Below are 23,215 nucleotides of genomic sequence, written 5' to 3'. Positions count from 1 at the left end.
AGATGAAGATGAATCCGGGGAGATGGGGGAAGGAAAGATGGTGAAGAATTGCAGGGAACGAAAGAGAGAAATTGAGAAGAATCCGAAGTGGTCTATTGTAGGGGAGGAGAAGTTGGAGAAGAACCACCTTGTGGGAGAAAAGAGAAGGAACTTAGGATGGGCTCGATGCCTTTGATTTCCTTCACCCTGGAGGAAGGGAGGAGCAGAAGATCCTAGGAGGAGGAAGACTCTGAAGAGAAAGAAGGAGATGAAGATGAATCCGGGGAGATGGGGGAAGGAAAGATGGTGAAGAATTGCAGGGAAAGAAAGAGAGAAATTGAGAGGAATCTGAAGAGGACTATCGTAGGGGAGGAGAAGTTGCAGAGGAACCTTGTGGGAGAAAAGAGAAGGAACTTAGATTGGGAAATTGAGATAAATTTTGAGGGGAAAGGAGATGGAAAGGGAACCTGAGAGTCAGACAGAGAAGAATGGGAGAGAGAGGAGATGGAGAGAAATCTATGTGTGTGGGAAGGTAGAGAGAAACCTGGAAGGAGCAGAAGGGAGGGGAAGAAGAGATCATAAGGGAGGCTGAGAATGAGAGAAGGGAACATGGCTGGTTTTAGCAATGGTGGCGCCCTGGGTAGGCAGAAGGCTCAATGTCCAATCTAATTTTAAAACGAGCAAAACATGAGCCAGTACACGCACATATCAGCGCACGAGTGAATATACGCTGGAATTTTATTTCATCTGTGCACGTATGATTTACCACATGTATGCATGCTTCTAATTTTAAGAGGTTACTCAAGGTAACTTACTTTGCGTATCTTCCATGGGACTTTGCCAGCTTTAACATATGTATGTAAGTGGATTTTAAAACATGTTCACGGGAGCGACATTCCCATTTTTCCAATTAGTCCACCAGTTTGCCCAGTTAATCGCGAGATCTTCCAGACCTCTCTGGTTCTTCATCCTGAATGTCTCCCCCCCACCCCAGTTGACCCAGACCCCTCACCTTGTCATGTAAGTCCTAAAATGTGAGATCTGCAGAGTTGCTCCTCATCAGGAACAGCAGTAAAGTTACACGGCTAACAAGCCACCACACACTGCAGCCTCCAGTTTTAAAATACAGAATGACGCATCTAACTGTTGGCCCCACCCCAGAACACTCAGGCCCCGCCTCTTTTCCGTCTCCTTATTTATGCTTGCGCACGCGCTTATACGCACGTAAAATCACAGCTTTTTAATCCTGCGTTTCTCATGTGCGGCCCGCATACTCGCTCATGTGGGCTTTTTTTGTGTGAGCAACACTTTTAAAATCGACCCCCTTTGTTAGCACATTTCCAGCATTGCTGTCAGAGCAATACTGGCAACAGACAGGAGCATGGCAAGCCAGTACTGGCTCGAGTTTGAGTGTGGGACTAGAGCAGCGCGGGTAGAGGTTGCAGAGGGGCGGCAGGGCGGGCTCGATGCCTTTGATTTAAATATCATGGAGAGAGGGAGGCCAGCCTCAGGTGGCTATGACCCGCTTTTTTTTTTTATTTGGGGGATGGGAGACATATCGGGCATTATGCCAGCACTTATTTTAAAGAATTTTGGAGGGCCTGGGGGACTGAGGGTTCAGACCTGTAGGCCCAGAATTTTTTTTTTTTTTTAAGTTATCTGTCTATATTCAGAATAAATATATCCAGTGAGGTTTTAAAGTTATCTGGCTAACGTTATCTGGATAACTTTAGGGGTGTCTATTCATCAGGAGACTTACGCTGCTGAACACCAGCTAACTTTGCCTGGATAACTTGTTTGCTTTCTGCTTTTCTGAATATTAACCTCATAATGTTTAAGCTTTTTACACTTATCATATATTGTATCCTACTTGGGTGCTTTGTGCAATTCAAATGTGCTATAAAGAGTCCTCCAGTATCAATATTGATTAACATTTGTGGACACCCCACCCACCTCTTAGTATTTGCATAAACTGTGCTGGAACAGATGTAGGCAGATTTCTAAAGTTAAATTCAGTATGTATGATTGTAACTGAGGGAGATGCTCACCAAAAAACAATCTCTTAAACTCCAAGATAATCAGAATGGCATGCAAAGGCTAAAGAGATGATAATTTAGAACTCTAGCAAGCTTCCAGTGGTTGCCAGACAGTGAAATAGGAGCAATTTATCCCTTCTCATTGCTGTGAATTTCTCCATGAAATACACACGGAATGGAGTTTAGGAAAGTTGGGGGGGGGGGGGGGGTTCCGATTAGTATACATAGGGCACTTTCTTTAATTAAAACAAACAAACAAAGGAGAAGTGTCCCGTATAAGGCAGAAAACCAGGCCACCTTCCGTCCTCCCCCTCCCCCCTCAGTGCCAGAGAAATGACGCCAAATTGCCATTTCGGACTTCACCGACCGCAGGACGCTGCCGGCCTTGCCGTGGCTGTGGGCGCGGGGCCTCCTCGCCGGCACGCCAGAGGTTAAAGCTCTGCTACCTGTTGACGCCGAGGCGGGCTGGCAGCGGTCACTGCCCGCGCTCCTGCCCTCTGCAGCCCCAGCTCGCGCCAGCCTGCCGGGAGAGCGCCCGCCACCGCCACCGCCACCGCCACCATGTTCGAGCGGGTTCAGTCCGTGCTGAGGAATGCCAAGGAGCTGAGACGTAAAGAGCCGCCCCCTTTTCCTCCGGGCTTTTGCTTTTAGTTCCCTAACTCCAGCCAGGGATTTCCCCCCGGGAGCGCCGGAGAGGGAGGGTGGGGAGTGCAAAGAAGGGGGTGCGGGGAGCATGCTGAGAGTGAAAGTGGGAAAAGGGAGAGAGGAAAGTTGGAGAGGAATGAGAAGGGGAGGGAGCTGCAAAGAGAGAGCAGCCTGGGGGGGGTATTCCCAATAACAGTGGCTGCTGTTAATGTTTCACCAGCTGCCAATTTTGGTGTAAACAATGAGGGGCCCTGGAAATAAGGACAGATGGACAGGCCTGCCAGGGTGCAGCAGGTGGAGGACCATGGATTTCTTCCACTAGCCTAGCTGGAGTTTTACTGAATTCAGAGGTCACCACTGTTCCTTATGGTGCTTGGAGCCCTTGCAGGAATTCATGTGGGTGATACTTGTGCGTAGGAATGTGCACCGAGAGCTCTTGTTCTGTACGAGTACGCCCCAGGCTGCTAGACAGCAAGTATGTGCTGTGTGCTGTGAGGATATGCATTTGTGTGGCATTGCTGGAGAGTCCTACCCCTCACCCTGTGCTCACTGTACAGTCTCTGGCTTGTGTTTTTGCAGCTGGCTCCCTAATACCGCACAGGATTAGCGAGATCCGTCACGGCAGTCCTGCCCAGCGTGCCCACAAGCTGCAAGTCGGGGACCGGCTGGAGGGGGTGAATGGCCGTTCCATCGTTGGCATGTCACATGGGGAGATAGCCCAGCTCTTCCGACAGGCAGGCACCAAAATTCGGCTACGGATCCTGCCCCGGATTGGAGACCCAGGCAAGAGAGACAAGAGAAAGATTGGGGTCAGGTCCAGGCATGAAGGATATGTCTAATGGAGGGCCAGGAATAAGAGACAGGCTAAACGGGTTCCCAAGCAAGGGACATTGGCCTGGGTGGGCAAATAAGAGGGCTATGGGGCTAGTAAGCAGGAGAGGGAAGCTGAACTGGAAGACCAGGTGAGAGAGGAACGGGAGCTTTTAGCACCCAGGCAGGCGATAACAGACCAATGGGGCATGGGAGTGGACAGGCAAGAGAGACAGGTCGAGGAGTGGGCCAGGAAAAGAGAGACGGGCCAAGGGCAAGTGAATCAGGAGAGACAGCATAGCCTCACTTTATGTCTGGGGTTCCCCTTGCTGTCTCTCACTCTTCAATAGATGTTTCTGCTTCTTCTCAGGAGCTGCCAGCGTGACTGAAGCTGCAGAGGTTGAGATTGACAGCAGCCAAATCCCTCATAGGATGCAGAGGTCTGTCGCCCCCAAGCCTCAGGTACCAGACTCACTCATAACAGCAAACATACTGGCCTTGATCCCAACAGGTTTCCACTGGGACATTGAGGGGGTCGATGGGGAGGGTGGGAGGGGCAGGTGGTCGGGAAATGAGCATTGAGGGACAGACTGGGCCACTACCTACGCCAAAGCCTCATATTGTGTGAGCAAGTGGTTAAGTCCTGTGCCGCTCCCCAGCAGTCAGAACCGACGCCTCTCGGGGAAGTGAAACAGAGCAGCCACCACAGAAAAGTTTTATATCACTTCTTGCTCATATGGGTCCTCGTCCTCCTATTTCATTCAGTCTTTCCTCGGGGGTCTTCTGCAGGTCTTTGACGGGGAAGGGCCGCAGGCCTGCAGTTCTGGTGGTATTAGTCACAGGAGAGCGCAGTATGCTTTAATTTTAAAAAGCCTCCTCTTGCAGGAGCAGCAGCTGAACCTTCTTGGTAACACGTGGGCCGCCTGAGCTGACTGGATTTGGCAGGCGTGTGATACTTTCAGCGCTGGCCCATGGAAAGAGATCCCTTGGAATTTACCCCCCCCCAGCACACACCAGCAGCTCCCGCTGTGGCAGCTAAGCTGGCCCCGCTGCAGCCCTCTGCTGGCTGAGGCTGTCAGGTCCAGAGGCCGCTGCCTTCACCACTGAGGACCCTGACAAGAAACCATGTAGAGGTCTCCTCTCCCCAGTGGATGCCATGCTGGCCCATGGGAGAAACTGCAAGAATCATCAAAATTGTGAGTAAGGACTGTTTGCCACTTGTGTGGATTTAATGAATTCCCTTTCCAAAGCTTTGCCTGCCCAGCCATGATCTGAAATTTGATGACCCACGTTCTCCTCACATACACACACTTTCTAATTTCACTAGAGGAGTTGTCTTGCAAAATGGAGTAAGATTTCAAAATTAGACCTTTGCCTAGATCCCCCTCTGCAGCCTATCATTCAAAACCGATGCGTTCCCTACTGCACCCCACTCTTAAAGGCACCCTTGCTAGCAAGCACTTCAGTTGTAACTGTTTAAATACAGGTATGCTTTCTAAATTTAGTTTTTCACTTGTCCTTGCCATGTCTAGTAAGGATCCCTTGTAAAATATCTATCTCACCCAGTTGCCCGGGCTTGCCACCAGATATTTTCCATTAAGAAAGTACTAGTAAGTAATTCCGGATTATTCCATACTGGCATTAGTGACAAGGGAAAGGATGCCGGTTTGAATTTGGTGGATGGTTGTTTCTAGGCAATTTGGCCAACTGAGACAAAAAAAAAATCACTTTTTTGGAGACTTCCATAAGGAAGCCATAAAATCCCCTTCATTACTAATCCAGTGTTTGATCATGGATCCTCCATATCAGTCCAGTGTACTTGACAGGTGAACCGCTCAGTAATAGAATTTAAAATCTGGGATGGCTAAGGCCTCCTGCTTTTTATCTTTAACCAGGGGCAGTGGGACAAAGTTTTTCTCCCTTCCTACCCTCTGTCCACCTGCCCCCACCTGTCTCTCTCTTTTCCTTTCTCCCTCCTACCAACCACCTTCCCTCCCTCCGCTGGCAGGAGAGCAGTGGTGCCTCGGGCAGCTTCCTCCTCCTCTACCGCCTCGCCCGTCTGCTGCTTTGAATCACCTGACTGTACAAAATCACTGTGCAATACAAAGTAACGGTCAGAGCCAGCGCTGCTAGAGGTGAGGGATATGGCTGATGTACTGCTGCTCTCCTCTTCAGAGTGTCCGAACAGCTGCTGTATAGCTAACCTGGCCCTGGATTTCCTGCAGCAGTTCTGCAGATGTTTGGTCACCCACCAAAGCCCTCGTGGCCCATCCCATTCCAAAATAGTGGAAAGTGTTCTAAACATCAAAATCACAGAACATATAGAAAGACATGGTTTAATGGAACAAAGTCAGCATGGCTTTACCCAAGGCAAGTCTTGCCTCACAAATTTGCTTCACTTTTTTGAAGGAGTTAATAAGCATGTGGATAAAGGTGAACCGGTAGATGTAGTATACTTGGATTTTCAGAAGGCGTTTGACAAAGTTCCTCATGAGAGGCTTCGAGGAAAAGTAAAAAGTCATGGGATAGATGGCGATGTCCTTTCATGGATTGCAAACTGGCTAAAAGACAGGAAACAGAGAGTAGGATTAAATGGACAATTTTCTCAGTGGAAGGGAGTGGACAGTGGAGTGCCTCAGGGATCTGTATTGGGACCCTTACTTTTCAATACATTTATAAATGATCTGGAAAGAAATACGAGTGAGATAATCAAATTTGCAGATGACACAAAATTGTTCAGAGTAGTTAAATCACAAGCAGATTGTGATAAATTGCAGGAAGACCTTGTGAAACTGGAAACTTGGGCATCCAAATGGCAGATGAAATTTAATGTGGATAAGTGCAAGGTGATGGATATAGGGAAAAATAACCCATGCTATAACTACACAATGTTGGGTTCCATATTAGGTGCTACAACCCAAGAAAGAGATCTATGCGTCATAGTGGATAACACATTGAAATCTTCGGTTCAGTGTGCTGCGGCAGTCAAAAAAGCAAACAGAATGCTGGGAATTATTAGAAAGGGAATGGTGAATAAAACGGAAAATGTCATAATGCCTCTGTATCGCTCCATGGTGAGACTGCACCTTGAATACTGTGTACAATTCTGGTCGCCACATCTCAAAAAAGATATAATTGCGATGGAGAAGGTACAGAGAAGGGCTACCAAAATGATAAGGGGAATGGAACAGCTCCCCTATGAGGAAAGACTAAAGAGGTTAGGACTTTTCAGCTTGGAGAAGAGACGGCTGAGGGGGAATATGATAGAGATGTTTAAAATTATGAGAGGTCTAGAACGGGTAGATGTGAATCGGTTATTTACTCTTTCGGATAATAGAAAGACTAGGGGGCACTCCATGAAGTTAGCATGGGGCACATTTAAAACTAATCGGAGAACATTCTTTTTTACCCAATGCACAATGCAACTCGACAAATCTGATCCTGCAAACTACAGACCAGTCTCCAACCTCCCATTCCTAGCAAAAATCATCGAGAAAACTGTCAACAATCAACTCACAGACCACCTCGACGCCCACAATCTTCTCCATCCAACACAGCACGGCTTCAGAAAACTCTACAGCACAGAAACTCTCCTCCTCTCCCTCACCGACACCATCCTCAGAGGCCGAGACAGTGGCAAGACATTTCTACTGATCCTCCTCGATATATCAGCCGCATTTGACACCATCAACCACAGAACTCTCCTCACCAGACTTAAAGAGATCGGTCTGCAAGACACTACACTCAACTGGTTCAAATCATACCTCTCTAACAGATCCTTCATTGTCAAGACAAACTCTTCTGAATCATCCCAAGTGCCCCTCACCCATGGCGTCCCTCAAGGTTCTTCACTATCCTCGACCCTCTTCAACATCTACCTCCTCCCACTATGCAAATACCTCTCTGATGCCAACCTCACCTTCTTCGTTTATGCAGACGACATTCAAATTCTCCTCCCCATCACCAAATCCATTGAACTCACCATGGAAAGATGGAACAAACTCAGTTCAAATTTATCTCAACTGCTATCACAACTATCTCTCTGCCTCAACCAAGCCAAAACAGAAATCATTCACATCCAGGACGACCGTCCCGCTTCCCCCCTCGAGAGCACCCCCTCAAACAACACAGGAAGCGCAAACAACACTGGGATGCCAAACTTATCAAGAACCTCACTCACACCATCCACAAAAAACCTAGGAGTAACCATCGACAGCCAACTCAACTTTAAACGACACATCTCCAATATAATCAAAGATGGATTTTTCAAACTTCAAACACTTAAAAAACTCAAACCTCTCCTCCAACCGCATGATTTCCGAACAGTACTACAATCAATTTTTTTCTCAAAACTCGACTACTGCAACTCCCTCCTCCTTGGACTTCCTGAAATCCACATCAAGCCCCTCCAAGTTCTACAAAACGCCGCCGCCAGAATTATCACCAATCACAGAAAATCCTCCCACATCACACCCACTCTCAAAGACCTCCACTGGCTGCCCATCACACAAAGAATCCAGTATAAAACCCTCACCCTTCTTCACAAAAAAATAAACAACAACAGAATGGTCTGGCTAAACAACAACATCCAACCATATTTCACACAAAGAAATCTCAGATCCACCAACTCAGGTCTCCTCTCCATCCCAACTCTTAAAAATGCTCACCTCAATACAACACGCAAACGAGCCATTACAATAGCTGGCCCTACCCTCTGGAACTCCCTCCCCCCACAGCTCAGAAACGAACCCTCACCGCAAGTCTTTAAAAAACAGCTCAAAACATGGCTGTTCTTGAAAGCATTCCCTCCTGAACCCCAACATCCTATAATAAACGCTCTTGAAAGCCTTACCGCATAACTTCTACTCTGCATGAACGCATAACCCCTCCCCCCTTCTCTATCCTCCCTTTTCCCTGTCCCCCCACCCTTCTCGTAACCTCCCTCTTCCCTGTCCCCCACCCTACTCATAACCAAGTCATATTGTACATATTGTATATAGGCTATTTGCCATTTCTATATACCCACTAATATTTAATTTTAATATTATTCATATGTTACAATGTTCCTTATATTTATTGTTTAATCAACTGTTCTCTTGTTACAATGTAAAATAGGGCAGTTCCGGCTCTATTCAACCTGTTTTCTGGAAACCGATGTGATATCTCGATCGAATGTCGGTATACAAAAGAAATAAATAAATAAATAAATAAATTAAACTCTGGAATTTGTTGCCAGAGGATGTGGTTAGTGTAGTTAGTATAACTGTGTTTAAAAAAGGATTGGATAAGTTCTTGGAGGAGAAGTCCATTACCTGCTATTAAGTTCACTTAGAGAATAGCACTGCCATTAGCAATGGTAACATGGGATAGACTTAGTTTTTGGGTACTTGCCAGGTTCTTATGGCCTGGATTGGCCACTGTTGGAAACAGGATGCTGGGCTTGATGGACCCTTGGTCTGACCCAGTATGGCATTTTCTTATGTTCTTAATGTCTGTTGTCTTGATACTGTAGAAAATCTGGGTTTCTTCCTTCCCACAATGAATCTGGATATAGTCTTATTACGTTCTTTTAAAAAGATGTTCTAGTATCTAGGACCGTGAACACTGAAGTAACGTAGGGGTTATGTCTATTCTTCCCTGTCACGGTGGGTCAAAAAGAAGCTATGCCTGGAGGCCTTGTTTCATTTTTTTGCCGGTAAAGGGTTAAAGTTCGGTGAGCAGCAACCTATCAAGCCGCCTAAAGTGACAGTCACTTCAGTTTGCCAATCAGGAGTCAAGGGCAGCATCCCAGACTTGCTCGTGAACTTTAATTCCAAGATCTTCCTCAAACTCTTATCAAGACTCTTTGCAGAGCTTTGAGCAATGCGAAATAGTCCTGCAAGGAGTCAGAGCAGAATGGTCTGCAAAAATCATAGGCCTTGCATTTTGTATCCATCGTTGTCGTGAAATCCTCTCATGTCCTTATGGGTTCCGATTATACTAGCAAGAGGTTTCATGGTAAAGGCGAACAGGGCCAGTGAGAGAGAGGGCACCTTTGTCTGGTTCTCTGCTGCACTGGAATGATCCAGCCAGTCCAAACTTAGCATGGCTGTACAGGCTCTCAGCTCAGCCTAAAAGATTGGTTCCAATGCCATTATTTTGAAAACAGAGTTCAAATAATGCCATTCCACTCTGTCACATGCTTTTGCAACATCTATAGGGAGGATTACATTTTTCATCTGATTTTCCTTGACTGTATGTATTATGTTCAAGACGTGCCTTATGTTGTCAGAGCCCTTTTTATTTCTTTTTTTTGTTTTTGTTTTTTTTTTTTGGGGGGTGGGAGAGGGGCCCCAGTAGTTTCCTCCTGCTCCTTTGAACTTCCAGCTCAGTTGGAACTGGGCCCAAGATCTCAGCACTATTAAGCCTTCAGTCACAACTTCCCCCTTCCAGTTCATTACAGCATCAGGTCCTCGTCCGGCAGCCGCGCACCAGAGCGCCTTCCGGAACCCAGCAGTGATGAGCCTTTTGGCGTCACCCTTTAGGCAAGGACCACGATTCCCTGCCCTCTGCATCATCAGCCTCAGCTCCAGCCAACCCGGGGATCAAATTGGGGACCTTCCCCCAGGGCGGGGTGCAACACCGACGCTGAGCCTCTGGGCCGGCCCTTCTGTTTCGTGCACAGATCTGTCTCTGCTTGCTGACGGATTTTTAATTATGAGCTGGCAATTTTCCAGCCTCCTTTCCTTTATTGTAGTACATTTGTTTTGTATGTTTAATACTTCCCATTACTCTGGTATCTAAAGGGAACTAAGCTGAGCTCTTTTTTTTTTTTTTTAATATTTGCTCCTGGAGGAGTCAAGAACAGTACCAAATGTTTTTCCTCCAGGATCTCCTGCTCCTGGCCCTCCCTGGCTTTCTGAAAAGATTAATTAAGAGATATCCAGTTCCCTCTGATAACTGCTTTGCTAGAATCCCATATCTATCCCGACCATAACTCATTATCTGCCTTTTGGTCAAAATGTTCTTCTCAGCTGTGAGTGAGTGCCACCTCCATTCAGGAGACTTTCATTTGGGCGCCCGATCTATTGAGTGGAAGTTAGGCTACTGGGAACATTGGACCACGACTGGTGGGTTCTTTTGTACTTTCTGAATGCTGCGATCTTTGCCTTTATTTTTGAAGCCACCTCTTTGCAGAGCCAGACTGGTTTCCTTTTCCTCTTACTTTAATTACTTTTCTGACATAAAAGATGTGTTGCCGTTATTAAAGCTCCTCATAGTTTGGCCCACTGTTCTTCCACTTCACCCGTCTTCTCCCAGCCTTCCAGCTCCTCTTCCGGGCACTTCCCCATTTTACCAACATTAGTGTTTTTGAAACCCAGCACCTTGACCTTCATGTGACTTTCCTCCATCTTGGCTGGCGTATCAGACCATAACATCTGATGGTTACTGGCGCTCAGGGGTGAGTAGAGTAGAGATAATGTCGCCATTTTTTTAGCTCTAGGTCCAGTATCGCCCCTCCCCTCGTGGGACCCATCACCATTTGTATGAGCAGAGCCCCATGAAGGGCATCCACTATCTCTTACCCTCTTGCAGATTCTGCAGCAGAGGTGCTCCAATCCCTTCCTTCCCGCCTTCTGGATGTCTCCAGACAAATTTCTGTCCAGTTCCTTTGTCTTAGTTGGGGGCCAGTAGGACCACTCCATTGTAAATGGAAGTTGCCATTGCATCTTTTCAAGACAGGTCACAGCACTGCCTGCATTTTGGTTGCTTGGATAATTATTTTTCATATAAAGAGCTACTCCCCCTCCCATTTCTGTCTTCGCTATCCTTCCTCAATAGGCTATAGTCTGGTATGGCCATATCCCTTTCACGAGGCTCACTGAACCATATCTCTGTAATGGCAACAATATCCAAGCGTGCCTTCACCATTAGGACCTGCACATCTGGACTGTTGTTGCCCAGACTATAAGCATTTGTGCTTACAGTTTTCCAGCTGTTACACCTTGGCTTACTATTCCTCCTGGTGTCCTTTTCTGCCCTTTTGCTGAAACATGGACTATTGAGCTGATTTCATATGTTATTTTCTTCACCCCTTCCTGTGCTTATGAAGGGCATTATTTCAAATCCTTAGGCGTCTGTATTCCACCCTCTTTTTTGGAGTGCCCAGCATCCTCTCTCTCCATCCCTTCCTGTCAAGAATTCTCTCTCTCTCTTTCTCTCTTGCTGAATACCCTTTCTCTCTATACCTAGCCTGCACATCTTCCCCACCCACCTTGCTTCCTGTCTGTCTCCAGCCCTCATATCTACCCTGTACTATTACCTTCTGTCTTGTGGTGACCTGCCTTAAAAGTGGGTGGTTAGCACCTGGAGGTTTTTGCCATCCTCAAAATTTTGGCAGTCTAGGCAACCTTCAACTAATGGAAGAACTGACTCTGGCAATTACTACCAGAACTTTTCCAGGGTTCTTCACTTCCTGAATCCCTTTAGTCTGTCAGGGTTTCTGCTGGTCTATTTTGGGCTTTTTCTCAGTGCCTCATGTGTTGCGCTGGGAATGGACCCTTGGCCTGATGCAGGATTGGTACGGCCCTCCAGTCGAACCCGGAGAGCGCTTGCCACCAGGAGGTGGAGCACAGGAGACAGAGGCTAGCTGGAGCTTCGCCAATAGCATCCCGGGGTTCCCTCAGGTTGATCCCTTGGTTACCTGGATCACCTGGTCTTAGGTGGGCCTCGCAGGGTCTCCTAGAGAGATAGTTCAAGGGAATGCCCACCACGAGCAAAGGTGCGCGGTCTGTGTCCAGGCAGGCAAGACCAGAGGTCGCAGCAGGCCAGAAGAGAGTGTCCGAGTGTATGGCAAGGATCAAGGCCAGAGTATCAGTTCAGAATGGTCAGCCAAAGCAGGGTCGGTAACAGAGGTCAATCCGGGCATAGTCAGGTCAAGCAGAAGGTCAATTTCCAAGTGGCAGTCAAGAGTAGTCGGGATTCCAGGCAGAGGTCAGGGCAGGCAGCAATCAAGAGTAGTCGGAGTTCCAGGCAGAGGTCAGGGCAGGCAGCGAGCAGGAGTAGTCAGAGAACAGGCAAAGGTCAGTACCGTGAGATCAGTCCGAAGTGTACTACCAGGAATGGAGAGATGAAGGAACAGGAGACGCTGGAACAGGAGACACAGGAGACGCTGGAACAGAGAGACTGGAACAAGAGACACAGGAGCAAGACACTGGAATGCAGGAAGGCAAACTAGAGACACCGGAGTGTATGACCCGATTGCCAAGGCCCTGAGCTAGAGGCCGGGCTGAGGTATAAATACCTTGCACGAGTGATGTCAGAATCGGTCTTTAAATTAGACTGAGCTTCATGCGCATGCATGGGCCGATGCTGTGCCCCGGCGCGAAGAGAGCTGCGATGCCAAAGACCGTGAGGGAGCCGGGGACGCCCGTGGAGGACGCGGGTAGACAGAGTAGGAACTCGAGGCAGTGCTGGTAGAGGGTGGCGCCAGGTAAGCAGGGCCTGGTCGTGGAGCCAACGAGGCCAGGGAGCACAACATCACGGTGTCCTCAGTATTGTTACCATACAGATCTGCTGGCAGACAGCCAGGAATCAACCTAATCCCATAGCTAGCAAAATGCCACTAAAGCCTGCACGACTCTCAGTTTGGTCTAGCCAGCCAGGGCTGTTAATCCCCCAAATCATGGGTAGCTAAACTGTCCCATGAGCTGCTTCTCGGCATCTTTTTGCCAACAAAGCCCACATACTTAACCTTGGCTGCTCAGAGCCAACTGCCTGCCTCTTCAGATTTTCCGTATAGGCACCCTTCTGATCCTCCCGCTCTCACTGCAGGGGAGCTTGTACATAAAAGCAGATGGGAATAATAGCATCTGCCTCTTAGTGCCATGTGTTTGAACTTTGAAATTGTTTCTTTTATTAATCTTCAGCTATTACCATAGCCCCACTGACTTTCTACCCAGCAGGATGCATATTATTCTGGGCCTGCAACTGGGCTGCAGCTAGGATAGAGTTAAGAGTCCGTAGACAGCAAAAATGCCACTCTGCCCCAGGATAAGGCTAAAACGAGGCCTTCTTTATTTCTGTTCCCTAGGGCGATGTCCAGCCCAACCAGTCCAGACTTTTCACAGGTAGCAACATCCACAGAAGGGGAGGCACACGTGATAGAACAGAACCAGTCAGAGAGGAGGTTTCTGACGGCCGGAAACTGGTGCCTCAGGTTAAGGGAGAATGGCTTGAAGCCTTTTAAAATATCTGGGCACAATCCATTTCAGACCAGTAGGTTCTAGATGTGATCTGGTGTTTGTTTTTTTTTATGGCCTCCAGGGCTCCCAGAGATGTAATAAAGGCCAAAGCCTTGTTCAACACAGTTCTGGTCAGGCCATTATCCCAGTTCCCCTGGCAGAGAGGTTTGCAGGGAGCTATTTAAAATATTTTCTGGTCCCCAGAATGCGTGTGTTTGGGAAGGTGGTGCTTCTGTGCCGTTCTGTACCTAAATAGGCTAAAAAGGTTTGTTTGATTTTTGCCATTTCTGGATGGAATCTCTCCGATCCCTAATTCAGGTGGTCAGACTCAAGATTTCTTGTATTCTCTGGACCTTCAGAATACTTACCTGCATATTCCCATAGCTCCATGGGATTACAGGTACTTCAGCTTTGCCCCAGGGGAACGGGACTTTCAGTACAAAGTTCTCCCCTTTAGCCTTGCCTCAGCTTTAAGAATTTTCACCAAGGTTTATGTGATCCTCACTGAAACCTGAGAGCTTAGGGTCTGTTGGTCTTCTCGTATCTGAATGACATCCTCATAAGGGCTCAGACTTATCTGGAATGTTGATGGACTTGCAGTGGGGTGATATCTCCATTGGGTTATCAGCTGGGTAGCACTTGGAGTCTTCTCAGGATATCTTTTCCCAAAGCTGGAGATTTGTTAACTCAACCAGCAGACTGTAGGGCTTTGCATGCAGATTGTAGGTCTCAATGATAATGCCCTGGTGTTAGGGTTTTGTATGTTTGTGGACCCCTGGGCTGACAGGACCGATGGTACCACCCACAGGGAGGAGCCCTGTGAGTCTCACCGTCGGGAGGCATGGTCTCGGTAGGCTTCAGACACAGCTGTGAAATAGAGTCTTTATTAGAGAGAGAGAGAGAGACACAGCCCGAGGAGTGGGTAGTGCAGAGATAAACACAATGTTCGTGGGATGGGGTATACCCAGAGGGAATACCTCCTTGTAGCAATCCGGTAATGGTCTGCAGAGCGGGGTACACCGATAAGATCCTCTCATAGAGATGGCTTGGTAGGGGTCTGCAGCACAGGGTACACCAGCGGGGTTCCTCATGTAGATCAGGAATGGTAGTGGCCCGCAGCGCGGGGAGCGCCAGAGGATTCCCTATGTGCGTGCCTATGTGATCTCGGGGTCAAGATGGCAGTCTGCAGCACCCACGCCATCCTGGGAACGCCAGGAGGGTCGGCGGTAGCTGGCGGAGGCCGCCACTTTTCCCCAATGGAGTCATAGCAGAAGAGAGAGAGGTGAGCGGAAGTGGTCGCAGCCGTCTGCGACCAAAGGGCGTAACACCTGGGACAGTCAGAGCCATCCTTAGGGGAAAATCAGGGCGATTTCTCCTGAGGCCCTGTAATTTGAGTGGCCTTGTTTTGCCCATCGTTATATTCCACTTCTGTACCCTCTTCCTGAAACAAAAGTTTGACCCAAAGGATTTTACAGTGGGCAAATACATCATAACAATAATACAATATATCAATGCAATACAATAATATATCAATTTCAGTAAAATACGATAATACATCAATATCTAGAGTATATCCTTAAACTATAAAGACAATAATACAATAGTACATTAACAGTCTGGATTTGTATCTCACTGCACCCCACTCTCACTAGGGAGGGCTAAGCCACAGATCCATCTGCTGTGATAATTAAAATGATCAAACAACCACTAAAACAAAACCTCTTGGGAGAGACTGAAGCAAGTGGAGAGAGGAGGGAGCGCCAGCTCCAAGGTCCTCCAGGTTCTCCTCCTCCCCCCAAGCCATCGTGATGTCATTTGCCAGTGCCAGCCTAGTACTTAGGCATCCATGCTGCAGTGCATGGCCGCCAGCATCCCACCGGCTGATGAAACCTTGCATCCCTTCGGCATGATGGGGAAAAATAGGAAAAGCAAAATCTTGGCAACTTCTCCTGCTCCTGGGACCATTCGAGGGCTGATGGATGCCCATCTTCGGCGCTTAGGTGAGTCGCCACGATTGGACTGTAGTCCTGAAGCTTCTCTTTCAGAGGTTTCTCTAAGTCCAGGCATAGTTCAGCCCCCACCTCAGCCAATGGGAACTGTGGCCATAGACTTGGTACAAACAGATATTTCTTTGTTACAACCAGAACATTCAACTCCCAAGTTACTACAGGAATGGCTCTGCCAGTCTGGTCTTATCCTCTGTGGATTCACCTTAATGTTTGGTAATTTCCTCTACCTCTACTTTCTAGACTTCCTTTACCAGCTATAATATCCCCAACTGGGGTGAATCCTATGGAAGTGGAGAACCTAGACTTGTTACATTGAAGGATATCTGGAAAAGTGTGCCCAAGTTGGATCAAACATTATCCCAGACTGTCTCCCAACTTTCATATTTCTCCTCGGAAACAAGGGCAAAACTTGAGGAACAGGATAATCGTTTCAATTCCCTTGGTAATACTATTTCAAATCTTGGTGTTTCATCCATCAAAGATAGTTTGATTTATACATAATTGTTTAGAAGCCTTAGAAAATTCTATGCATTCAAAGAACCTTCAGTGAAACCTATGGAAATGTTTAAAAAATATCTTATAGATATTTTATGACATACAGAAGATCAAACACCAATTGTTTTGAAAATATATTACTTGCTGAGGCAAAGAAGGTTAAATAGGGAAGGTGAGGCACTATCATTATCTGAGCAAGAGAGCCCTGATATATCATCATTTTTAGAAGTTTCTATTGATATAATACCTACTAGGGCCACCTTAATTGTATCATTTAGTTTAGGGAAAGATAAGGATGCTGTTTTCTACAAGTATTGTCAGAGTAAAGATTTTGCTTTTTGTGGAAATAAAATACAAGTTTTTCCTGCTGTCTCTTCCAAGAAACAAATGAGAAGGAACCAATTTCTTTTTTTGAAACAGAAGGTGGACAATATTGGAGCCACCTTCTTCCTCAAGTTCCCATGTAAATCCTAGTTTCTTTTCAAAATAATAAATTTGTATTTTATGATCCATAGCATTTGGAAGTATTTATTTCTGATAAGGGCTAGTAATGGTCTGGAGAAGAGATCTAGGGATATGGGATTTGCTGGACCTTAACTCTACCCTCTTTTTTCTCCATTTCTCTCTGTCATGTGAAGGATGTTTATTTCCTTTTGTATTAATCACCTCTTGAAAATGTGGGCTCAGTAGATTGGAGTTTCTATGGAGGAAGTATGACTTCTTGCGTGTTGTTTTTGTACTGTTTGTACATTTCTATATTTTCTTTGTATTTTGTTTTTTAATTATAGAAATTTAATAAATATTAAATTGTTAAAAAAAAGCCACATAACTCAAGCCCATCTAACATCCCCAGTTGAACAGATAATAGCTCCAAACCCCCCCCCCCCTAAATCACACTTTTGCCACCAAAGGTGGACTCAGATGGATAAAAAGTCTTGTTGAACCTTGTCCACCCCGTGAGTTGGTTGAAGTCTGCACCTTGTTGCACAGCACGCAGGTTTTTACCTGCATTTTAGTACAGGTGTTCCCAGAGCAGGGTTAGGCCAGGGGAGGCAAGAACGCATGTAGGGTTGCCACCTGGCTCCTTGACATAAGGAACAGGCTAATGCAGCTCGGGTTTTACCCCATTGTATGCAGGGACTTGTAGTTCTGATTGTCCCATGGATTTACCCAAAATAAATTAGAGCTGCAATTTCCTGCATGCGGTAGGTAAAACCAGAACTGGACTAGCCTGTTCCTTGTGGCATAGAACTAGGGTGGCAAGCCTACAATGTATCCGTTGATGATAATGCAAGTGGAAATTGTAGGGTGGCCACATTTCTTGAGCAATTTCCAAAGAAAAGGTAGGTGGAGAACTCGTGTAAAATCTAGGGGCTTTGCAGCTGCCTGCACAATTTTGCAGATTGTTCCCTCCATGTGTCAGCCTCTCAGATTTCCTGCTCGTTCTGTTCTTCATGCTTTATGGTGCATTCAGACCTTCCCAGAGGTGACTGGAGAAGCTCAGCATGGACGTAGATTTCCTTCTCCCAAACCTTGATATTCTTGCAGATGCAAGATTATTTTTTGACAGCTTACCTTTTTTTTTTTTTTTGATCCTTAACAATTAGAAGCATTTGTGAAAAGACATTGCTCTATCAACTTTAGAGGACTGATTAACTTTATTTATGTCTGGCTTTTCATTTTAGCTGGAATGCATAGCCCTTTTATTTGGTTTTCCTTTATTTTAAATACTTATCTTCCCTTCCCCCTATAATAGACTTTGATTTTCAATTTTCTCTCATTCCCCTTTTTTTGGGGAAAGCCAATACTTATCCCTGAGCATAAGCAGCACGAGCTGTTTCAGCTATTTGGGATCCTGCCAGGTACTTGTGACCTGAATTGGCCAGTGCTAGAAACAGGATGTTTTTGTCCTAGTGTCGCAATTCATATGTTCATTGTGTTAATTTGATATATAAATTGTGCAGAATTTTGCTGAATTAAAAAAAGAATTTTCCCCAGAATTCCCTCAGAAGTATAAAATTGTAGGGATATGCAAAGGAAGTATTTTATTTGATGATTTTTTTTAAGTAAAAGTTTTATTGTTGTCATTAAGTAAAAAAAATAACACAGCCAAGATATACAGAATGAAGAAAATCAATAAAATAACCTGAACTTGAAATGACAAGTGTTTTACAATTATTTCCCCAAACCCTCCCTCCAGCCCTTCTTCTTTCAACAGAATCCAGAGAATCAATAAAGGATAATAAAAACATACGACGCAAAACACAATCCCTAAGATCCATCTCAAAAGCCTCATGTATTACAAAAAACCCCCAAAAACATATGAAAATAAAGCTGGGCACCCTTCCGTAGCGAAACAAATTAGTGACTCCAAAGCAAAAAGATTAAATACCAAGGCACGTGAATAGACCCCATGTGTTAGAACCAACACTGAGCATGTTCCCTCCAGCGCACACGGGGTCCCCAAACGAAATTACATTACAGCTGAACTTTATCAGAAATAGGGCCGGATTTTAAGACGTACATGCGGGTGTACATTTGTGCGCGCAAATGTATGCCCGATTTTATAACATGCGCGCATCCAGGGCCAGCGCGCACAAGGGGGTGCACACTAGTGCACCTTGTGCGCGCCGAGCCCAAGGGAGCCGCCGATGGCTTTCCCCATTCCCTCCGAGGCTGCTCCATCCTCGGAGGGAACTTTCCTTCCGCCCCCCCCACCTTCTTCTCCCTTCCCTTTCCTTCCCCTACCTTCCCCTCCCACCCATCCCCCAGCCCTACCTGTGTGCCGGAGCGCGATCCCCCAGCCTAGCGGCTCTACGGAGGCCTCTGGCCACGCCCCCGCCTCCGCCCTGCCCCGGACTGCCCAAGCCCCGCCCCTTTTTTCAAGCCTCGGGACATACGCGCGTCCCGGGGCTTTGCTTGCGTCGCTGGGCCTATCAAAAAAATAGGCTCGGCGCGCGTAGGGCTTTTAAAATCTGCCGCATGATCTCAGAAATAAGAATCATCACTCGCTGCTAAAACAAAGAAATAATGTGACAGTCCCACCAGATATGGAAGAAAGATCCTATAAGAGTACACCCTCTCCAACAGAGACCACTAAGACTTGGCTATATGTGTAGTTTTTCAGGTGTATAATACCATCTATATAGCATTTTGTAGTTATTTTCCATTATTAAGGATGAGACTGAAAATTTGCTAATCTTGGGAAAAATAACATTCCAGTCCTCCTCTGAAATCTCACACCCCAAGTCCTTTTCCCAAGCTCGGATAGGAGCGGACTTATCCTTCAATTTAGAGTTCAACAGCATATATATTTTAGATACAAATCTTTTCATTTTACCCGCCTTAGCACAAAAGCCCTCAAAAAGAGATTTTCCAAGTTCTAAATGAGATCCCACCTTGGTACTAAATAGGAAGTCCTATAATTGTTGATAAGTGAGGAATTCAGATTGAGGAAGTTTGTCTGCCAATTGTAAAGTATTACATGAAACCAACCTACCCGCCTCCCAAAAATGTTCCAGATGAAAAATTCCACAATCTTTCCAAGTTTTGAAAAGATTACAAGGGGATACAAGGAGGAAAAGGAAATGTTGTGAAATAAATATATGGAATAAAAATACTACCTTGACCCCCATGAATTTAGTTTTCCACATTTTCCATACATTCAGGGTATTACGGGTACTTGATGCCACCATGCGTGTCGCGGCTGCCAAAGAATAGCCAGTAAGGGCACATTATTCATCCGTTATAATCCAATGCTTAGTAATATAGAGATTGTGCTAATCAATCACTGAGCGAAGTTGGGCGGCAGCATAATACACAGGAAGTTCGGTACTCCAAGACCACCATCACTTTTAGATTTATACAAAACCCATCTGCATATCCAGGGAGGCAGTCTTTTCCAAACGAAACTAAAGAGTTTCTTTTGCCAGGATTTTAGCAAGCTATTTGATATAGGAATTGGCAAAGTTTGGAACAAATAGAGCAGTCTGGGTAAAACCTTCATCTTCACAACTGCTATTCTCCCCAGCCAGGAAAGAGATAACGATCCCCTTTTTCTAAATCCTGTCAAATATTCTCAAGCAGAGGGGGATAGTTTAAGACGAATAAATCTTTCAGGTGTTTACCTAGGTAAACATCAAGGTACTCAAGCTTACATGAGGCCCATTTAAACAGATGTTTCAAACGACGAGATGACTCTGTGCCCTGATCACAGGAAATATTAAGAATCTCGGACTTTTCCCATTAACCATAAAGCCAGACATCTTACTAAAATCACCTAACTCTCTTTTCTACAGCCGTCAAAGAGATATGGGGATCAGTAATAGTAAACATGATATTATCAGCAAAAAGAGAAAGCTTGACTACCTGTTTACCCAGCTGAAAACCAGAGATGAGTTGATTATTTTGAATTTTAATAGCCATGGGTTCAAGAAAATAGCAAACAGCAGCGGGGATAATGGGCAGCACTGGCGAGTACCTCTTTCTACTAGAAAAAAATCTGAATACCCTGCTAATTTTAATACAGACCCTTGGCCGATCATAAAGTTTGTGAATCCAGGATCAAAAGGTCTTGCCAAAACCCATTTTCTCTAGAGTGTGAAATAAAAATGGCCAATGCACCATATCAAATGCTTTTTCAGCATCAATAGAGAGAAAAATAGAAGCTATATTTTCTCCATGAGCCCACCACATTATATTCACTAGTTTACGCACATTGGCCCCCGCCATTCTCCCAGGTAATGAAACCCGCCTGATCTTGATATTTAAGTTGCACAATAAATTTACTAAGTGGCCTATTAATATCTTGGCTAAAACTTTGAGATCTACAGACATCGATCGGGTGCCAATCTTCCATAAGTTCTTTTAATGTTTCCCTATGATAGTGAGCCACTGAAGAAAAGCCCTGTGAAGTATCTAGAGCAGGGGCTATAGCCAAATTAAAATCTCCACAAAGTATCAAGGTACCAGAACAAGAAGTAAGTAATAGCTGATGTAGGTTCTTAAAAAATATCCCTTGATCTTTGTTAGTGTGTATATATTAACAGAAATATATGGAATACCATTGACCAAAATCTGTGTTAACAAATACCTACCTATCGGATCTTTAACACATAGTTTACAATCGAAAATAAAACCCCTAGAGTACATAATACTGACATTCGTATACTTGGTGCCTTTACAACTAGGAGTGAAAAACAATGGGAAAATTTAGAAGAATGAAGCAGGTACTCGTACCTATTCTTTAGGTGGGTCTCCTGGGCAAATATTATAGCCACCCGAAGATTTTCCATTTCTCTGAAAAACATATTTCTCTTGAATAGGGAATTGAGTTCCTTAGTATTAATAGAGGCTATTTGAAAAGAGGACATTTTGCATATATAAGTATATGAAAAGAAAACCAATATAAGCCCTGAAACAACCCACCTATACTCTGAGCAAAAAAAAAAAGGAGAACGGGATAAGCCTAAATTAGGGGAATCCAAGCCAATAATCACACCCACATCTAGCAGTGAAAAAGGGCAGAGAACATGTGGAGTCAGATGCCTTTAACATAAGCAATGCTACCAAGAAGTGATATAAAAGAGTAAAAACTCTTATAGAAGGGCTGAAAGGTACCCCCACCCCACCTTCCCCCCAAAAAATACCCCCGCAGAGAACTAAACAGTTCTGCTGAAACCTCCCCGCAGATCATCCACGCCTTCTCCCATCAATGTTCATCGAGGTGGTGACACTCCCCCCACCTAGAAAAAGAAAACTGAGAGCAATATGAAGAAAACAGAATAAAACATCAACATCACATGGAGCAGAGAGATAAGCAGTTAACAAATATAGTACTGTGGTAATATGAAGAAACCTCTGATCAGAGAATAATTGTTTGATGGGAACAATAGAGAAACCCATCAAACAGAGAAAGTCAGATAATGTTATTTGCAGTTGAGGTCCCTCCTGTGTGCCTCCTCAGTCTGCTATTGTGTTTACCCACGCGTTGCCATTTTGGAAGTGCTTCCCTCGAATGAAGAAACTTTAGCTGGTTTCGGCAGCTGTGGAGAGCCAACAAATCCTCGATCCTTAAGGATGGAGATGGCGTCGGCCGCGGGGCGGATCTTGGATGTCATTCCATCATTAAAAAAGGATAAAGCCAAACGGATGTAGCCATCTGTATTTGATGTTTCCTTTGCGCAAAAGAAAGCTGCAGCTTTTCGCAGTTCTTGTCTATTCTGCAAAGTGGCTTGCGATAAATCAGCGTAGGCTGCTATTTCTTGTCTTTCCCATGTCCAGGTAAGCTGCTTTCTAGCAGCTGTGGCCACTCTTTCTTTTACTGAGAAATCATGAAAACAGACTATGGTGTCTCCAATGCGATTGTTATTAGGCCCACCAGGCGCCCGATGGGCTCTGTCTAGTTTAATATCAGGAGAATCACTCTCACCATCAGGAGTGGAAGTGGCAAGAAGGTGTTTACAGATGCACACTATCAGTGCTGTGCAGTCTGCGTTTTCCGGTGATTAATGAAAGCCCCGAAAACGGAGATTTCCCCTCCCAGCGCGGTTCTCCAGATCAGGTAGTTTTTCTTTCATGAAGAGGTTTTCGTCTTGAAGCTCAGAGCAAACTTCTTGGAGCTGTTTAGCGGCCTCCGCCTGGAATTCCATCCGGTTATCGAAATCATCCACCCGATGTCCCAGGCTAGCTGTCTCTTCTTCAGTTTCTTCCATCATCCCCACTAATTCTCTTTTATAAATTTCAAGTCCTTTCTCAGGCTGCAAAACCAATTTCTGAATTTGGAGAGAGAAGAGAGGTCTGCCGAGGGAATATTCTGTGCGTCATTCGGGACTCGAGTCTCCCACGAGGCCTTCAGGGCTGCCGCCATCACAGCCCTTCCCATCCTCAGCAGTGGTACTTTTTTTGACATGAAAACTGGCAAAAATTTACAGATTTTCATTTAGCGGCCATCACACTTCCTGCCCGAAGCATTGTCCACCCAATTTGGTAAGAAAAATTTGCTCTAGAGGCTCCAGTT

General features: G+C 45.6%; 1 protein-coding gene across 5 annotated transcripts in view; it reads left to right on the top strand.

The window, feature by feature from the left end:
- The first annotated feature begins 2,320 nt into the window (after positions 1–2,320).
- The window catches only part of MAGIX (MAGI family member, X-linked), a 39,942-nt gene continuing 19,047 nt past the window's right edge, over positions 2,321–23,215 (top strand). For 2 of the 5 annotated variants that reach the window (XM_029608104.1, XM_029608093.1), the window contains exons 1-3: positions 2,331–2,625; positions 3,240–3,443; positions 3,841–3,932. In XM_029608104.1, coding sequence (XP_029463964.1) covers positions 2,577–2,625; positions 3,240–3,443; positions 3,841–3,932 — 345 coding nt within the window. In that variant the 5' untranslated portion in view covers positions 2,331–2,576. Of the gene's footprint in view, positions 2,626–2,821; positions 3,136–3,239; positions 3,444–3,840; positions 3,933–23,215 lie in introns of those variants that run through there. The other 3 variants (XM_029608125.1, XM_029608116.1, XM_029608112.1) reach the window with 3 other exon arrangements.

Source organism: Rhinatrema bivittatum, chromosome 1, assembly GCF_901001135.1.
Source record: "Rhinatrema bivittatum chromosome 1, aRhiBiv1.1, whole genome shotgun sequence".
Lineage (NCBI taxonomy): Eukaryota > Metazoa > Chordata > Amphibia > Gymnophiona > Rhinatrematidae > Rhinatrema > Rhinatrema bivittatum.
Note: the sequence above shows the minus strand (reverse complement) of the source record. Positions and strands in the feature narration are given on the sequence as shown.